The sequence below is a fragment of the Alligator sinensis genome, unplaced genomic scaffold, assembly GCF_000455745.1.
Source record: "Alligator sinensis unplaced genomic scaffold, ASM45574v1 scaffold288_1, whole genome shotgun sequence".
Taxonomy (NCBI): domain Eukaryota; kingdom Metazoa; phylum Chordata; order Crocodylia; family Alligatoridae; genus Alligator; species Alligator sinensis.
In genome coordinates this window covers 180,118-198,081 of record NW_005841876.1, presented here as the reverse complement: position 1 = coordinate 198,081, position 17,964 = coordinate 180,118, and the positions used below count along the sequence as shown (strand labels likewise).

The following is a 17,964-nucleotide window of genomic DNA, read 5'->3' as shown; positions in this document are numbered from 1 at the left end:
ACGGGCTCGCGGTTTAGAGCCTCCAACCGGATGGGCTAGAAGAATGTTCACGGGAAGGAACTCTAGTCCACTTCTCTTCTTTTCTATCTGTAACTGCAACTCAAGCAAGTTTTCCTGCCTGCACCGCGACCATCTTCGGTGTAAGTAAATAATCTTAAATCAACCATTACGCGTCCGTGACTAATTCTAGCGTGTCGCCTGTTTTCTCCGACCCAGCGTGCCCGGGCTGCTGGCCACAGCCCGCGCGGCGCGAAAAAGGGCCCGGATCGCTCCTGGCCCGCACAAACTTCAGTAGTTGACCTCCCCAAGCTCAAAAAAGGATTGCATCTCTTGCTGTAACAATATTGCACGTGAAAGGTTCTTCAAGGTAGATGAAGAGATTGTATGAAAAGTAGAAAGGCACACTCTCCAATTTGGATTTTTTTTCATTCCAAATCAGTGTTAAATTTTTAAATTTCTCAGGAAATTAATTTTTCGTTAAAACATTTTTCAATGGAGCCAAAATCTTGTTTCAATAAAATTCAAGCATTCCATTTAATCTTCAACTATTTCATGTCATTTTTATAAGATGGAATAAAATAAATTTCAAAGTAGAATCAGAGGAAAAGCAAGTAAAATCTATTTCAAAATGAAATTTCATCGGCATCAACATATTCCTGCAGAAAGTCTCAAGTTCAATGAAGCTGCAGTTGGACAGACAGAACGTTCCATTGGATTTTTAAATCAGTTTTGATGTACATTAAAAGAAAAAAAAAGAAAAGAAAAGTTTCTTCCTCTAGTCAGTGTTTCCAATAGGCAAAAGAATGCGTACATACACCTAAAGTGGAATCCACATGAACAAGTACTTGAAAACGAACGATAACTTTAGGCACCATTTCAAGAACAGGAAACCAAATTCATATCAATAAAAAGTTTCATCTCCTCAGAGTCAGGCCCTTAAATAAATATATATTTACTGCTCCCTTACCTGTGTGCAGACAAATTACTGAGGTGCAGGGTGTACTTTTCTTCAGCAGACAATCCATCCATCATCAGGTAGAAAACAAGAAAATTACTCTGGTTGACAGGTTGTGTAATGATACGGGACTTCTCCAGCATGTATGTATAAATTCTAGCTGATTAAAAAACAAACAGAACAAGTGAATCACTACAAATACTGTTTTAATTAGGCATGCAGTATCATTAGCTATCACAAAATTGAAATACAGACCATTTACTTCTTATAAAACAAACTGCTAATGAAAGTTAAAAATAAATATAAATCTGATAAAAGAACACTATAAACACTTCTGCTAAAATCAGGGTGGTTATATACTCTATTTACTTAAATAGAAGACAACCATGATTACAATGATTACACCCCAATAATTAGATTCCATATATGGAAAATGTATCAATTTGTTATAGTTGTTCAGGTATAGAATCTAATTATTGGAGGTTTGCCTTGAATTTGTCCCACTGTCACTGCTACAGTAGGGAAAATAAACCTGGGGGGACAGGTAGGGCCTTTGCCCTCTGCTTTCCCTTAACTTATTTGCTTTATAGCCCCTTCCCTCTCTCCTTATTGCCTGATCTCCCTGAGCACACAGAAGTTAGGAGCAAATTTGAAAACAGTCTTGAATTAAACATGGTTGTCACAATTTGCATATACTACCGATGCACTTAGTTTATCCAGAATTGATTCATGTTACCTTTTCTTGAAACTGCTCCCTGTTTTAGCACAGATACTCCATAAACACTTTTGAGCAGCCCTTTGACACTTACTTATATGTAGTATAAACTATGCATGATATTAACCCAAAGCCAAAGGCTCGTGATCTACCACATAGTTCATGGGGCTGGGCCCCACCAGCGTCAACAACATTTCAAGCCATGGTGACCTCACAGCTCAGCTCAGCACAACTCAGTATGTGTGTGCTCCTGCTGCTCAACACGGCTCAGATATCATCCACAAAGGATCTGTGTGCTAATTAGTCCCCACTCGGGACTGGAACTGGGTGTTCTTTTCAGAAGTCCTGGGATGCTCTGAAAATTTATATGTAGATGAGGCACACAGCAACCTGGTCTGGCTCCACATCATGAAGGGTAGGGCTGCACTATGTGGCAGGCTGAGAGCGGGGCTGACATAGGGATTCTTGGTGAACTGTATGCAATGTTGTAGAATACCATGACTTGAAAAAGAGTCAGCAATGAGGAGGACAACACTTAATGATAGCTACACTATCCACTACACGACTGTCATCATATAACTGGTCACTTTTTCAGTCTTGCCAAATACAACAGCTGGTTCCCCTAGCAGATAAATCCATTATGATCTTAACAACAGAGAGGTTTGCCATGGACTCAGAATTCATAGCCCAGAATTGTCTTCTAAAGGTAAGCACCTATAATCTTTCAAAACCAGAGCAGTGGTCACTATAAAGGCGCAGCTGGAGGAGGAATCCTTTTAGACTATGATGTAGTGGTTATAATACTTACATATTGCATCAAAAAAAATGTTTATTTTTTCTCCTTTGCCTGTGGAAATTCGAATTCAGACTTCCCACTGACTAAGAAAATATCCTTAGCACAAGTTATAGGTTCTTTTGAGTGGAGCCATTTTCCACCCGTTTCTGAAGCTGTGACAATGTGTAGGAACGAATTCAAGATTCACTAGGCCTTACAGCAAGTGAAAGGCTTAAAATGCTAACTTTTACCAAAAGAAAGGCAATTTGGGCATAGGGGGTGTGTCTACACGTACTATTAATGCACTGTAAGCTTCCTGCACGGTAAAATAAAGAGCAGTAAGCCTTCCCTGGAAGTGTGTTAGCATGTGCACCTGTTGGAAGCAGTTCAGTGAGTTTCATAGAAGCTAGGGTCAGGAGGGACCTGAACAGATCATCTAGCCTGACCCCCTGCCACAGGCAGGAATGAATGCTGGGTTCACAAGACCCCAGACAGGTGTTCGTCCAACCTCCTCTTGAATTTGCCCAAGGTAGGGGCAAGGACCACTTCCCTGGGAAGTTGGTTCCAGATTTTGGCCAACCTAACTGTAAAATATTGCCTTCTGATCTCTAAACTAAACCTGTTCTCCATCACCTTATTACTATTGTGCCGCGTCACACCAGGTGGTGCTGGGGAGAATAGGGCTCTTCCTATTTGCTGATGATCTCCCCTGATGAGTTTGTACGCAGCCACCAGGTCCTCCCTCAGCCTCCTCTTGCTGAGGCTGAACAGGTTCAGGTCCTTCAGTCTCTCCTCATAGGGCCTTGCCAGCTGCACTCTCACCAAGCGGGTGGCCCTCCACTGAACCCTCTCCAGGCTGGCCACATCCCTTTTGAAGCGTGGTGCCCAGAACTGGACGTAGTACGCCAACTATGGCCTGACCAAAGTTGCACAGAGGGGGAGTATCACCTCTCTGGACTGGCTTGAGATGCACCTTTGGATGCATGACAAGGTACGGCTGGCCTTGCTGGCTGCGGTCTGGCATTGGTGGCTCATGTTCATCTTTGAGTCAATAATGACTTTGAGATCCCTTTCCACCTCTGTGCTTTCAAGAAGGGAACTCCCCAGCCTGTATGTATGCTGTGGATTCCGTCTCCCCTGGTGCAGCACCCTGCATGTGTCTACGTTGAACCCCATACTATTCTCATCTGCCCACTTTTGTAGTCTGTCTAAATCTATTTGCAGCCTCTCTCTCCCTTCAAGTGTGTCCACCTCGCCCCACATCTTAGTGTCATCATCAAACTTGGGTAGCGTGCTTTCCACCCCCTTGTCCAAGTCGTTGATGAAGATGTTAAACAGTGCGGGCCCGAGGACTACTCCTGCCTTGTGACCCCCTACAGCTTCCAGGGGGAGCTCCAGGCTCCCTCAAGTGCCAGGCCCAGGTTGGCAGGGGGCACCAGGGTAAAGCCTGGGCTCTGGAGGGCAGGGGGAGATGTCCCACCTTCGGAGCAGCTGCCTCCCAGCTCTTCCCTCAAGCAGCTGCTTCCCAACCCCAGGTCTTGATGACCAGTCAGGGCACAGGACTGGGAAACTGTCTCCTCCCTTGAGCAACTGCTTTGCAGCCTGCACCCCAATCAGCCAATTGGGGCACAGGGCTGAGAAACTGTCCCCACCCCAAGCAGCTGGTTCCCAGCCCACATCCTGAATGGGGCACTAGGAAGGGAAACTGTCCTCTCCCTTGAGCAGGTGCTTCCCATGCCACACCCTGATTGGTCAATTAGAGAGAAGGGCAGGGAAGCAGATGCCCATGGGTGAGGACAGTTCACCCACCTCCTACTGCCTTGGTTGATAAGTAGCAAATTGCTCCGAGTCAGCTGGCTACATATGTGATACTGCGCAGAAGGTACTGCATAGTTAATTTGCTACCTGTATCTACAGTAGACTAATTTACTGGGCAGCAAATGATGCACATATGTACTATATTTCATGATATGTAGGTCGACACAGTGTATAGGTCAACCACCAGCTTTCTGATTTGAAAAGTAAGGATTTTCATAGACACGGTATATAAGTCAGGGCGAGGCCTAGTGCTTGGCTGGTGCAGCCCCATCCCCCAGTGCTGCTTACAGGGGATGAGGCCGTGGCAGCCGAGTGCTGAGCCTGGTCCCATCCCTGACCCCTGTGAGCAGTGCATCCCCAGCCAAGTGCTGAGCTGACCCTGTCCACATCCCCTGTGAGCAGCACCGAGTCTAGCACTGCTTGCAGAGGACAGGGACAGTGACGAGGATGGGCTCAGCGCTTGGGTGGCATGGCCCCATCCCCTGTGAGTGGTGCTGCCTGGGCTGCACCATCTCCACTCACAGGGAATGGGGCCACACCAGCCGAGTGCCAAGCCTGGCCCTGTCCTCATCTCTTGCAAGTGGCACCAGGCTCGCAGGGGGTGAGGGCATGCCACTCAAGTGCTGAGCCTGGCCCTGTCTGATGCGAGCAGTGATGCTGAATGTTGAGCCCAGAGCCGCTTGCAGGGGATGGGGCTGGGCTTGGCACTCAGGTGATGTCGCCCCATCCCCTGCAAGCCCGGCACTACTCACAGGGCATGGGGATGGGGATGGGGATGGGGATTGGGATAGGCTTGGCTGGGCTCAGCGCTCAGCTGGTGCTGCCTCATCCCCAGCATGCAGTGCTGGTGCAGTCCAGGAACTGTCACTCAGGAGATGGGACTATTCGGTGTCCTCATTTCACAGAGATAAAACTGCTGGGCTCTGTGGGCCGCCACTGGGTGGGTGGCCAGCGTGTTCAGACATCCACCGGATCTCCGCTGAAGAGCAGGTCCGGCTGTGGTCTTTCTAAAATCTAGGCACCGCCACTGGGTTTAGGTGGCCAGCGCCTTAAAAACACCAACTGAGTATTTAGGGACAACAAAAGAGAAAACAGGGCATGCACATGCAAGATCATAGGGCCAAAACAAGTGCTTCCCGGGGGGACACTGAGCAGAGCACTCCAGACAGCACCCACCGGCTCACAAACTGAGGTAGCTTGCCAGTGGCTACTGCCCAGTGGTGCTCCACCCTGAGATGCGCACGAAGGACACAGAGGAAAAATGCCCCGAGGTCACAGGGAGACTTTCCGGCCAGAGCCTCCCACCTGGATAGCCAGATGACAAGCTTGGCCAGAGCCAGGAGGAGGTTGACCAGGAGGTCCCGGGCCTTGGTGGGGCGATAGATGGGGTGTGCATAAACCAAAAGGTGTGGGGAGAAGTGCAGCCAGAACTTGAGCAGCAAGCTCTGGAGGAGGAGGTGCAGGGGCTGCAGCCTGGCGCACTCAATGACCATGTGCACCAGGGTCTCCCTCTCACAACAAAAACAGCACTCTTCGGAGACCGTCTAGATTCACGCCAGATACACGCCTGTCGCAACAGCCCCGTGAAGGAGCCACCAGCCTAGGTCCCCGGTGGCTCTTGGGATGAGCTCCAAGTACAGGCTCTGCTACCGGGGCCCATCGGCATTGCCCTTGCTGAAATAGTCCTGCCACGGATGAGACTGTGCCAGCTGCATGCCAAGCCCAGCCCTGTGCCTGATTTTTTGATGTGGCATGGTGTATGAGTCGAGTTTGATTTTTAAGACCCCAAAATTGAGCTTCAAAACTCAACTTCTACACTGTGAAATACGGTAGATGGTTATGCTTTAGTGTGCACTAGATTAGTCTACTGCACAGTAAAGAGTCTCATGGAGAAACACCAAGGAAGAAGTAGAACTTTAGATGTTTAAAGAACTTAAGGGTAAAAACTGAAGCACTTTGGCATTTCTAGACTCAGGGAAAAGTTAAGAAGTTTTCAAGTTAAATTTTTTGAACACAAGTCCCTAAATATAACCAAAGTAACCCTTTTTTGAGTTTTTTTAAAACATTCTGTTACAAAAACCTCATTATTAAGACTTTGTTTTCTAAGTAGAGATATCAGGACAGATAGTGTAGGGCTATATGGTTCTTTTGTGGCACAGGACTATTAATTTAGTCCTCAAGCCATTTTAATCATCCCAAGAGAATTTCATCCAATGAGTCTCAACTCATTGAAAAAAAAGGTGATCTTCTAATGTCCGAGAACCAATAAAAACCTCATATTGTTCATCTACCTTGCTGTCACTGTAGTAAAAGAAAGCGGACCCTTGTGGAAAAAAGAGGCTGTGCTTTTATGTTGCTCCTGTGACTGTTGCTTCAAAATGGGTCCATCTACATGTGCTTATTAATTCCCATTAGTATTTTATTGCACAGTAAGCCTTCCCTGGGGAGCACATCTACATGGGCTCCCTGATGGGAGCAGATTTGCTCCCACCCTGCTCTGCTTCCCCTGCAGCAACCAGAGGCAGCTCTGCCCCCCTGCAGCAGCTGGTCCCTATGAACACGCGGTCAGAAGAGCTCTTCTGGCTGCAGCAACAGCTGTCTCCTGGCCTCATGCACATCAGGAGAGGGATTTGATGTGCACCAGGCTGGGAGATATCTACCTCTGCAGTGGGCAGAGCTCTCCAGGCCCTGGGTCCATTAGGGGACACAGCTGCCAGTAAGCCCCTTGCTGAGTGGGGCTCCTCTGGACAGCAAGGGGTTCACTGGGAGCTGTCCTGGGTTTGGGGCAGCTGCTGGCAAGCCATCTGCCAGGTGGAGGAGGCATAGGGCTCACTGGCAGCTACCCTGTTTGGGATGGAGCTGGCCACTTTGGAGGACAGTGGGGGCTGGCAACCTAGCCCCCACAAGCAACCAGCTCCAGGCCACGCTGAGCTGCTTTGGGGGTGGATGGAGACTGGGTTCCCAGACCCTGCCTGTCCCCCAGAAGAGTCAGCTCTGCACTGAGAGTTGGGCGCTGAGATAGGGGTTCCCCTTTCCCTGCACTGATCGGCTCCCAGTTCCTTGGGAGAGCTGGGAGGTGAGCAGTGCCAGGACTAGGGACAGAGAGCTCCCTATCCCCTGTGGCCCCCTGCTGTCTAGGCTGATCAGGAGCAAATTTGATTCCAGTCAGTATCTGCATGGGTTCTACTGCACAGTAACTATTGCTCGGTTAATCTAGTACCTGTATTTAGAGGTACTAGCTAACTGCGCAGTAGCCTAATTTACTGAGCATTAAATGACCTGTGTGTGTAGACAGTGATGCTTTACTACACAGTAGATTAGTAAATTGTCTTGTGTAGACGTGCCCAATGTAACTTTCAGAAATCATACATTAATAGAAGTTGGGGGGGGGGGGGGGGGGGGGGGAGGAAGGTAGATGGTTCACCGAGCTGCACCAGAATCAGAATCCTTTCATTATGTTTGTCCCATTACATCACATGTTAGTCCTCCATTGTGCTCTTTATTTCTCAACAAATCTAATCCTCCTGATAATTCACACAGAGGAACTATTTCTTTATTAAGCCTTGTTTGTATGCAATGAAGTTCCCAAAACATAAGACAATGGAATAGTCGTTATTTTTAAACATCACCTAAATACCCTGACAACAAGTGTGCTGGGGTAATCTTGATTAACAGATTTAACCTTAATGATGCACAACATATGTACATGCCAACGCTATCAGTTAGCTCATCTCCAAAAATGGGAAGAATCATTAAGAGCTATCAAGCTCCTGATTAGCATGAATAAAAAATATCAAGATCTTAATGGAGCTGAATGGAATTCAGAAACAAAACTAATAGTGCTATGCTATTGTTCTAAACAGTGGACTGATATGCTCTATAAATCTATGGAAAATAATACTGATACAGGTAAGGAGAGATAATAGAGTTCTAAAGCAATTATTTGCTATGTTTGTGTAAAAGATATAGGGTCTAAAGATGTGAGAAAATTTCTACTTCCTTTCATAGATACTTGACCTAGTGAGCAGCTACAACATTTGCAAGCAGATTTTGTATTGTAAGTGTGGATAGCAACTCCTTTTTCAACAATACCATCTTTGAAACTACATTTCCCTCTCTCTCAAAGATCTTGCTGTTTTCCATGGAACAGTTGCAAAAGAAAAAATTATGTTTGATAGTGTAGTGCTTTAGCACTGTATAAAAAACATCAGAAGGCTGTGTTGGTTCTAGTTTCTTTGTATAACAAAAAATGAGAAACATGGAGAATTGAAAGGGTTTTTTTTTCCACATTAACAACAATGTTTTTGACATTGCTTCCTGTGCTGTGCATTCAAGAGTAACTGAATTCTGCTTCATGTGATGGATCAAGTTGTATCCTTACATTTTATTACTATAGAGCCTATTCTCAGACAGTAGGGCTTTGTTTCTAAAAGAGAGGACTGGGAACAGGGTGGTATGAAACTCAGAGGAGAATGAGTCTGTTAAGACTTGATTTCCTCTGGGCTTAACTTATGACATTTTTTCAGATTCTGAAGGAGCTGAATGACATTCTTTTACTGCCTTACAACTAACAGGTCAGCTGTCAAAAGACCCAGGAACTTATTTCCTTTTCCCACAAAATACTTTAATACCCATGGTGCTTCTAAATGTACATCATTATCTGATGCCTCCACGTGACATAGATCTCTCATACAATATGAGTGCATGAAGCCTCATCCACAAAGTTTTGGGATTTTGTTTTTTTGATGGGCATTGAAGGTCAGACTGCTAGTTTCATGAGGCTACCAGGGAACTTTGGGATCTCACGACCCACAGGTTATGTGTTCTCCTGGATTCTTGCTGATGCTCAGTTCTTGCACAGCATCTGTCAGTAGTATCTTTTTTACTGTCTCCAGCTGACTAAGAGACTGCCTGACATCCTGATGGACAAGGACTTGGCTCTGGTTATACATACCCTCTTCACCTCCTGACTGCACTATAACAGTAAAATCTATGTGGGCATGAGGCCCTTAAGTCCTTCAGGAAACTCCAGCTACCACAGAATGCTGCAGCATGTCTCTTCAGCAATACAACTGTTAAAAATACATAAAACCTATCCTCTAGGGGTTTTATAATTGGCTTTCTACTGAACCAAGTTCAAGATCCTAGTGTTGACCTTTAGAGCTCTCTGGGTGCATCTACACATGTAATTAAGGTACAGTAATAAACTCCAGGGCAGTTTGCTCTGGAGTCAGCTGCTCCTGGGCATAATGTCTACATGTGTGCCTGGGACCACAGCACGTCAAGATGGGGCAAAGCAGCCCTGGGCAGCAAGCTCCCACGGTCAGCCCTGGGCACTGGCATTGCTCCAGTGGAGGGTCTGGCTGGGGCACAAGGGTGCCTAAGTGTGGGGCTGGGCAGCAGGCAGCCCCTGCACTTTAGCATCCTCGTGCCACAACCAGCCTCTGTCACCAGCTACACACGTGTTTTGGTAGAGAAAGTAACTGCATCAGCAGAATTAATTAATTTATTGTACCCTAATACCAGCTCATGTGTAGACAATGATACTTTACTGTGGAGCTAATTAGTCAACTCCATAGTAAGATGCATATTTAAATGCACCCTCTATTGCCCAAAGCTCCCAGATGAAAACTGTGTTCAACCATTCTGCTCCTAGGTATAACAGGATTTTTCTACTAAAAGATACACTTTGCCTGTACAAGACATCAGAGCATTTTTAGGGATGGACCAGTCAGAGATTATAGAGACATCTCACATGGCAAGAAAGGATTGCTGCAAAATTTACTGACTTGTTTCAAATACAAGACATTGTTCTATGACCTTATTTTCTACAACATAAATGCAGGGACACTTAAGTGTGTACTATCTATGCTGACTTGTTTTGGCTCAACCCTCATATATTGCTTTCATTAGTTTTTTAAACCATTATTTTTTTTTTTTGCTGAAGGTGGTCTCATGCCATTTGCAGTTATGTTTACAAACCAGGTGTATTTGGTCCTGTTTGAATAAATGCTAGCTATAAAGTCACATCTCAACAGAATTTGGTGCCTTTGATATTTACACTGTTCATTCATGTTTAAAATGTACAAGACCAAGTAAATATTGCTGCCAATGATCTTCCATATAGACCAAACTCAGTGGGGTTTAAACTGTAAAGTTAAAAAATAACAATTCTGATTCTTGTCTCAGTTACAGTGGTGTCAACCAGGCAAAATTTCACTTGAAGAAAATAGTGAAGGTGGCTTAATGAAGTGGGACTTCATTAATAATGGAATTGCAGTAGGCTACATATTTCAATTTGTGCATGCATACAACATGATAACAATTTCTACTGCTACCTTTTGTCTTATCTCCTTGACATGTAAATGATAGCATGTTAGGCTGCATACACACATCCAAATGATCTGGGAGAGTTGCCCCAGGTTTGTTCTCCTGGTAGAAAAAACTTACCCAGAGCTGCTGGAACAGATGTTTGAATGCTGACTCATTGAAAAACAGAGAAATTACAGTGCTGGCACTGCACAGCCAGGAGGCTCCTGTGCATATATCTCAGCCTGCCCTGCAGGCTCCCTCAGTCTGTCCAAAGACAGATAGCACCAATGCACAGAGCATCCCTGATTGACTGACCCAGACTGGTCAGAGTCAGTCTGTGTCTCCCTGTAACACTATGTGGGATTGTGAAAGGGGCGAGTTCTCCTGGAACAGCAGAGTGTAGCAAGTGATTTGCTATCTCCTTAGAGGAGGGCATTGGGGAGCAAAGCACCCTAGGATACTAGAGAATTGTGCTGGAGGACTGTGGTGTGGCTTAGAAGACTTCATGTGTACAGACATTTGCTCCCCTAGAGGAAACTGTCCTGGGAGTTATTTAACCCTGGTTGTTCCTGGATTATTTTTCTCCTGGAGTGGCCCTTTTTGGACTGGGAGAAAAATCCTAAACATCTGTACACTTAAGGCTTCTCTTTGGGAGAGCTGAGACTCTTCTAAGAGAAAATGAATGTCTGTATGTGGCCTTAGACTACTTCATATTCAATGAAGAGTCACTGAGGCAAATTTAGAAACAATGTGCAATGGAAGTGTTCACATTTATGTATTCAGCCTACAATACTCCAATTATACAACAGAACACCACTGAAATCAGTAGAATTACAAAGACGTGAAGCCTATGTAAAAGGGTGGTGAGGAAGAGCCTAGGACACTAGTTGATTCTTGGTTTGCATGAGTATGGAAAAATATATGATGTTAAATTAAATCAAGTAAGAATGTTTTAAAAAATCTCTTTGAAAAAAATCAATTCCAGGCATCTCAAACCAGGGACCCAAAATTAGTGGAATTATTTGATCACAATCTCTCTCTGTCGCCGTTCCCTATCTGTAAAAGAAAAACAACACTACCACCTTACAAAGATAGTATGAAAATAAAATCATTAGTATCTGTGAAGCAGCACAAAAAGCCCACTGGGAAATTAGCAATTCTGCATTCAGAGCAGGGTGTGTAATAAATAAGGCATTGAGCCACCCACTGAACAATGAAAATAAAATGAAATATTGAATGGCTGCTCATTAAGTGAGCATGGTGAATTCTGTGCACTGAGTGAAACATGGGCCCTGCTTAAAAGAACAATATGCTGTCATGTAAATAATAATGGTATCATAATACATATGTAAAAGATGACTACATTAAGACTATACATACCGTTTTTTATCATTTTGTAATTTTTGGCTGCTGGACTTGTATTATTAATATTTTTAATCTGTGTGTACATGTGCAAGAAGAAGTTCTAGTGTAGTACTACTGACTTCCATTAAAGTTATATAAAACATACAAAAATCTTATAAAACCAAGTCAAAATGAGGTTCCAGGTTGATATTTAAATCATCTTCCTTCCTTATCCTTCAAGAATTTATAAATAAAAATATCTTCCTCACACTTCATATTTTTAATGCAATTCATAGGGATCACATTTTTATTTAAAAAGCTATTGATTGCAGAAGCCATAGTTTTCATAATGGTGGCCAAAGGAGAAACTTTCTAATTTTACTAGAGTGCACTGAAATTCCACAGAGAAAATGAACTGACACCTAATTCTGTGATATTTTTCCAGAGAACACACACAGATTTCTCTGAAACCATGGGCCAATTTAGAATTTTAACAATGAATTGGAAATGTTTTAGAAATGCTAGGACAATTCAATCTAACATGCTCAAGGCAAATTTGTAGCTTTGCTACATAACTGTGCTACTTTAGCAGTACAGGGATGGAGTGTTGCCTTCAAGAGGCAGAGTTCTCCCCAAACTTCCTCCTTTCTTTGAGTATGTAGTAATTTACTGATGGTATATACTTACAACAGGGTTTTTTAAGCCTTATTCAGAGGCACTGTGTATTGGCTGGAGCCAACACTGCAGATTTTGCTGAGGTGTACAATTACTCCTTCTGGGACGTAAACCTGGAGGTTCCTTTGGTCAGGGTCAGACTAATCATCATATTTGGGGTCAAGAAGGAATTTTACCCTGTGATCAGATTGGTGTGGCCAAGGGGGGGGGGGGTCCTGTTAGCAGAGGGCATGGCCCTTTTCCTGGGATTTCTTACGTGGATATTAACAACCTTTACACCAGCAGGACTTTGGCCACCATGATGTACCTGTAGCAGGTTGTGTTGTTCCTTATGTCATGTTAGAGTTGAGTCTGTAGTTTTGCTAAGAGGTTATGCAGTTCCTATGGAGGTCCCTTTCAGCCCTACTTCTGATTCTGTGAACAACTAGAAAGCCCCTATGACAGTCTGGCTGGTCTCTGCAATGTGTTCCAGGTGAGATAGAAGTAACTTCATACCCCATCCTCCATTTTGTAGCCAGACACTACAAGTCAAAATCCAGTCCTTAATATTTGGTTTGCCATTTTTTCTTAAATCATTTTCAAGGTGGAAAAGCGAGTGTTTTTAAGTAACTTATTGGGATAACTTTGCCTGCAAAGCATGAATGCAGTTTCAAGCATCATCAGAAGCAGCTCTTTATGTATTTGACACATGACCTTTTAACTTATATCACAAACATTTAGTTTTTTTTTGTATAAAACGAAGGATTTAAGGATCCGGCTCCTGAGGCCTGATCTTTAAAAGATAGGTATAATAACTGTCACCATAAGTACCAATGTGACAATCTAGGTAAGGTATTTTTACCTTCAATTCTGTAGGTCAGTGGCACACAACTGACTGCTTTGAGGCATACAGAAACATATAGGCTAGGTCTAGTGGTATAAACATATTTGGTGCATCTATATATGCACCTTACTGCACAGTAGACTCATTTGCTACTCAATAAAGTACCACCATCTACACGTGCGTGGAAATTAGGCTGTAGACTAATTTACTGAACCATCGGATAGCCCTGTCAAACACAAGTGTTATCTAATGGTGGAGTAAATTACTGCACTTACGTGCACATATAGATGGTGAAGTCCAGATTAGTTTACTTTAGCTCAAATTGTGCTGGACTTTATTCAGTTGCATTAATCACACATGTAGATGCACCCACTATGTCCAACAGTGGTTCCTTCAAAGATGCCATGTTGTTCTGTGGTTGCTGCTCCTACCTGGAAATAGTTCAGCTCTGTTCAGGCAGCAAGGTCAGGCTCACTAATGCAGACAGTACAGCACAGTTTGAAGGTTCTGCTGCTAAACACAGTAAGTCTTTGGTGTAAATCCTAGCTTTAGGTTCTTATGTAATGTAGAGGATACTTCAGCTAATGTATTTAAGTTTCCTTGTGTTTCTCTGCCACCTAGTGGTTAAATAGTATCCACAGCTGATTTTTCATTCCAGGCTTTTGATTGGCTAAATGTATGCTGTTATTTTTGTTACTGTATCTTTCCTGAACCTCCAGGACCCCTCACTTCTTTCATTCACCTATTGCTTTTGACCTTCTGGAGTGTCAGTATAAGGGCCATCACTTCCTGTGTGCTACCTTACACAATGTGGGTGCAGATTTGCTTGGTTTATAGACTGTAATGCAACAATCTTGCAATGTAAATGACACTTACCTCCAGCCAGTGTTTTTTTCTTCTCACAGAACTGCAGCTCAAAGTATTTTATAAAACAGCTAGACAAATTATTCAGGGCAGTTTTAGCATGTCCAAAACATTCCAAGATACAGTTTACCTGTAATGAAATAAAAAGGTGATAGCAGTGATTCCCAAAGGATGTGAGGCAGCAAACCAGTGTGCCACAAGAGCGAGGGAAGTGTGCCATGCGATCCCTCTGTGTGAGGAGGTAAATGCTCTGCTCCCCTGTCTGGCACCCTGCCCTGGGTACTCTAGCATCATCTGCAACTGCTCTGCTAGGGACTGCTACCACTACTGTTTCCTTCCCCTGCCCTTCCCTGTCCTCAGGTATCCCCTGTGCTGGGAGTCCCTGGGAGTTCCCAGTAGCACTCTTTGTTGTGAGCAGGTAGGTGGGCATGCACAGAGACAGAGTTGCGCTTTGCAGTCTGGTTTCCTCTATTCACTCCTCCCATGCTCCTGGGCTGGAAGGAGTGCCCATGGGAGTGATTGGCAGTGCGTGAGACTCCTCAAGGGAAGCCTCAACATCAGGGGCTGCCCTTAACCCCTGAGGTACAGACCAGGGGTTGGCAAGGGGCAGACAGTAGAGCAGGGTGAGGTCCTATCCTGACAACCCTTAAGTGGCACCAGCTAGATCAGTGATTCTCAATTTTTTTTAACCTCAAGACTTCCCCCTCCCTCCTATCTTTTCTGAATTAAGATTTATAACAGTGATTTTCAACTGAAGTGCTGTGAAATCCAGAAAAATTACAGAGGGGGGCCTTGAAGCTAAAAAGGCTGAGAACCATTGGTATAGGCTCATCATTGGTTTGCATCTCAGCATTAGTATACTTTCTTCTGGCAGGGAAATGGAATATATGTTTTAAAAAAAAACAGAAATATATGTGTATGTGCATGTGTATACACCTTTTTGATGGAAGAGTGAAGTGTGCTGCCAATTTTAATTCAGAAAAAAGTGTGCCCCAGGTATCAAGAGTCTGGTAAACACTGGGCTGTAGGTACTAAAGAGACAATATGGCAGAACATGAACAGGGTAGGACTTCAATAAGCTCAGTGGCAAATGTTGGGTGAACAAATACTTTGAAATCAGGCCATCTCTTCAGGCACCCTAATATGAATTTAAGTTGTTACTATCACTTAAATTATTTGTTAATGTTGATAATGAAATGAAGATGGTGTCACAGGGCACTAAAGTGTCCTGCTCCTTTAAAGAGCTGAAACTGCTAGGGGAAGAGCCCTAGCAGTGAGTTGGAAGCCCCAGCTACTGGGTACCAGGGCAGCCAGAACAAGCTAGTGGCCCACACTTTCCAGTGGTCAGCTGACCGGAAGCGGCGGGGCCTGGCTCATATATAAACCCCAGGGCTGGGACCAGGCAAGTCAGTTCCCTGCTGGCAGCCAGAGGGGAAGGAGCCTCCAGGGAGGAAGTGCCCAGTAACGCAGCAACTGCCTAATATGCTGCACCCAGAGCTAATGGGGCTCCATGAACTCCGCAGGTACCCTTGCTCACTAGAGACTTAGTGCCTGAGATGCAGTTCGCAGCTCTTAAAAGCAGAGCACACCCCTGTCTTTTGTATTATGTTATAGTCTAGGGGCTTGTGTTTTGTTTGTTGTTCCACAACACCGGTGATTTGGGTGAGGCTATTAGGGGAAGGAGGAGGCCTCATAGGGGACCCATGGCAGCGTGGGGGCCCCAGTGCCAGAGAGGGTGCAGATTTGGGGTGCACTGACCCCAAACCCCAGTGAGGTGCCGAGTGAGACAGGGCCACAGAGAGCCCAGGGAGGACAAGGGGGCCAAACTGCAACAAGGCCCAGACCGAATGATGTTGGTACCATCTGTGAGGCTTGGGGCATGGTAAAGGGGTGGTTGGAGCCACACATATAGCCCATAAGGCTAGGGTGCCCCAAAACACCCATTGTAAAACGGGACCCACAAAGGGTCTGGGAGGGGGTCAGAGAGTCCAGCAAACAGTGTCCAAGAGGACTTAAAGGCAGCCTCCCTACTTTATATTTTCCATCAAAGACATGGTGGGTGAGGGTGCCCATTGGGCCAACTTGGCATGGTAAGGGGGCCTTGGGGAGATAATGGCCATCCTGCAGGACCTTGCACCGTGACAGATGGTTCAAAAGACAATGTCTTTTTTGACAAAGTAACAGAGTTAGGGAGAGAAGGCACGCCCTAGAAAGATGAAGTCAGAGGTCTTGATTCTTTTCTACCTTAACCTATTTTTCCACCCCTGCAATGCCTTTGGATAAGATTATTTGATATAGACAGTATTTCTGGGAGGCATTTTATTAATCCTTTAGCTAACATTATGCTAATTGTGCATTAATTTAGAGCAGTGGTGAACAACCTGCTGTATGAGTGTCACAAGGGGCATGGACAGCCTGTGTGTGGCATGTGGGAGACTGGGGAGAGATCAGGCAGCACAGTGGTATATAAGTCAGGGAGCAGAAAACAGCATCAGAGCAAGGTAGGGAGTACAGGACAGGAAGCACATAACAGAGCAGCAGCATGGTCAGAAAGCACAAAGCAGAGAACAGAAAGGAAAGGGATCTGAATCACTATCAGAGAGTGCAGGGATAATTTATCAGGTATCCAGGTTCTAGCTATATTGGTTTACAGGAAAAAGCAATCAGAACTCATGGAAAGACGTGATATCTTTTATTAGCCCAACAAGATTTTTGGGAAAAAATGTCTTTAATTGCAAGCTTCTGTGCACAAAAAGTGTTGGAATAATTTGTGACATGCCTGCCAAAAAGTTTGTCCCTCACTACTTTAGAGCATCCCCACAGCTTCTCTAAAGAACAAGAGCATATCCATTCACCAAGTGGGGCTTGTGGAACATGCTATCGATGTTACCTCCTATCCCATATACGATCTCAACATTTGGACCTGAAGTAGTACCAAAACAGACCAGCTAGGCTAGCTATGGGATAGTTGGGACTGTCCTAGGCATAGGAATCTAGTAACTTTATGGTCCTTTAGCATCATCAGTGTTGCAAAATGAAGGAGTGAGATGATTTTGATTACCAACTTCAGAGTTACTCATCATTTATACCATTCTAAGAGGAAAACCAGGTTCCTCATCTTTTTGGAATGTTTCTGTATAAATGCACTTCCGTGATTCAACTTACTTATCATACTTTTAAAAATATATATTTGGAGATGAAAAACGAAGTCCAATTTCTCTTGTTCAAATGATCATTTCAGGAACTAATGGGAGAGGCAGCAAGCTATCCATGTGCCCCTTCCAACACAGAAAAAAAAATCACGCACCAAAAGCACATTTTCTCATTTGATTAAACACAGAATTTTGGGACTTTTCATGAATTTGGATGACAACACACCATATAGTTTTCTTTTAAAGTAACCTCTTCAGTTCTAACTTGTGTAATCATTTATACCTTGGAAAACTCAGTGCCAAGTGCTAGTACAGTACATTCTGATAGGGAGCATTACACATCCATGTTTGCAACCTACAAATTACACTAGAGTATAAGGGGGTTGTATACAACACGGTTGTTTAATTATACCTAAATTGAAGTGGTGTTTTTTTAAAAACACCGCTTCAGTTTAGGGTGAAGTAAACCTCCACACCATGTACACCCATGTCAAAGCCCGATCCTTACCTGCCTCTCCAGTGACAGGGAGC

At 44.4% G+C, this 17,964-nt stretch overlaps 1 protein-coding gene across 1 annotated transcript in view; it reads right to left on the bottom strand.

The window, feature by feature from the left end:
* The window catches only part of MYO16 (myosin XVI), a 418,223-nt gene that overhangs the window by 254,602 nt on the left and 145,657 nt on the right, over positions 1-17,964 (bottom strand). Inside the window, exons 12-13 of the mRNA XM_006017262.3 lie at positions 14,294-14,411; positions 968-1,115 (exon numbers count right to left, since the gene is read on the bottom strand). Coding sequence (XP_006017324.1) covers positions 968-1,115; positions 14,294-14,411 — 266 coding nt within the window. The remainder of the gene's footprint in view (positions 1-967; positions 1,116-14,293; positions 14,412-17,964) is intronic.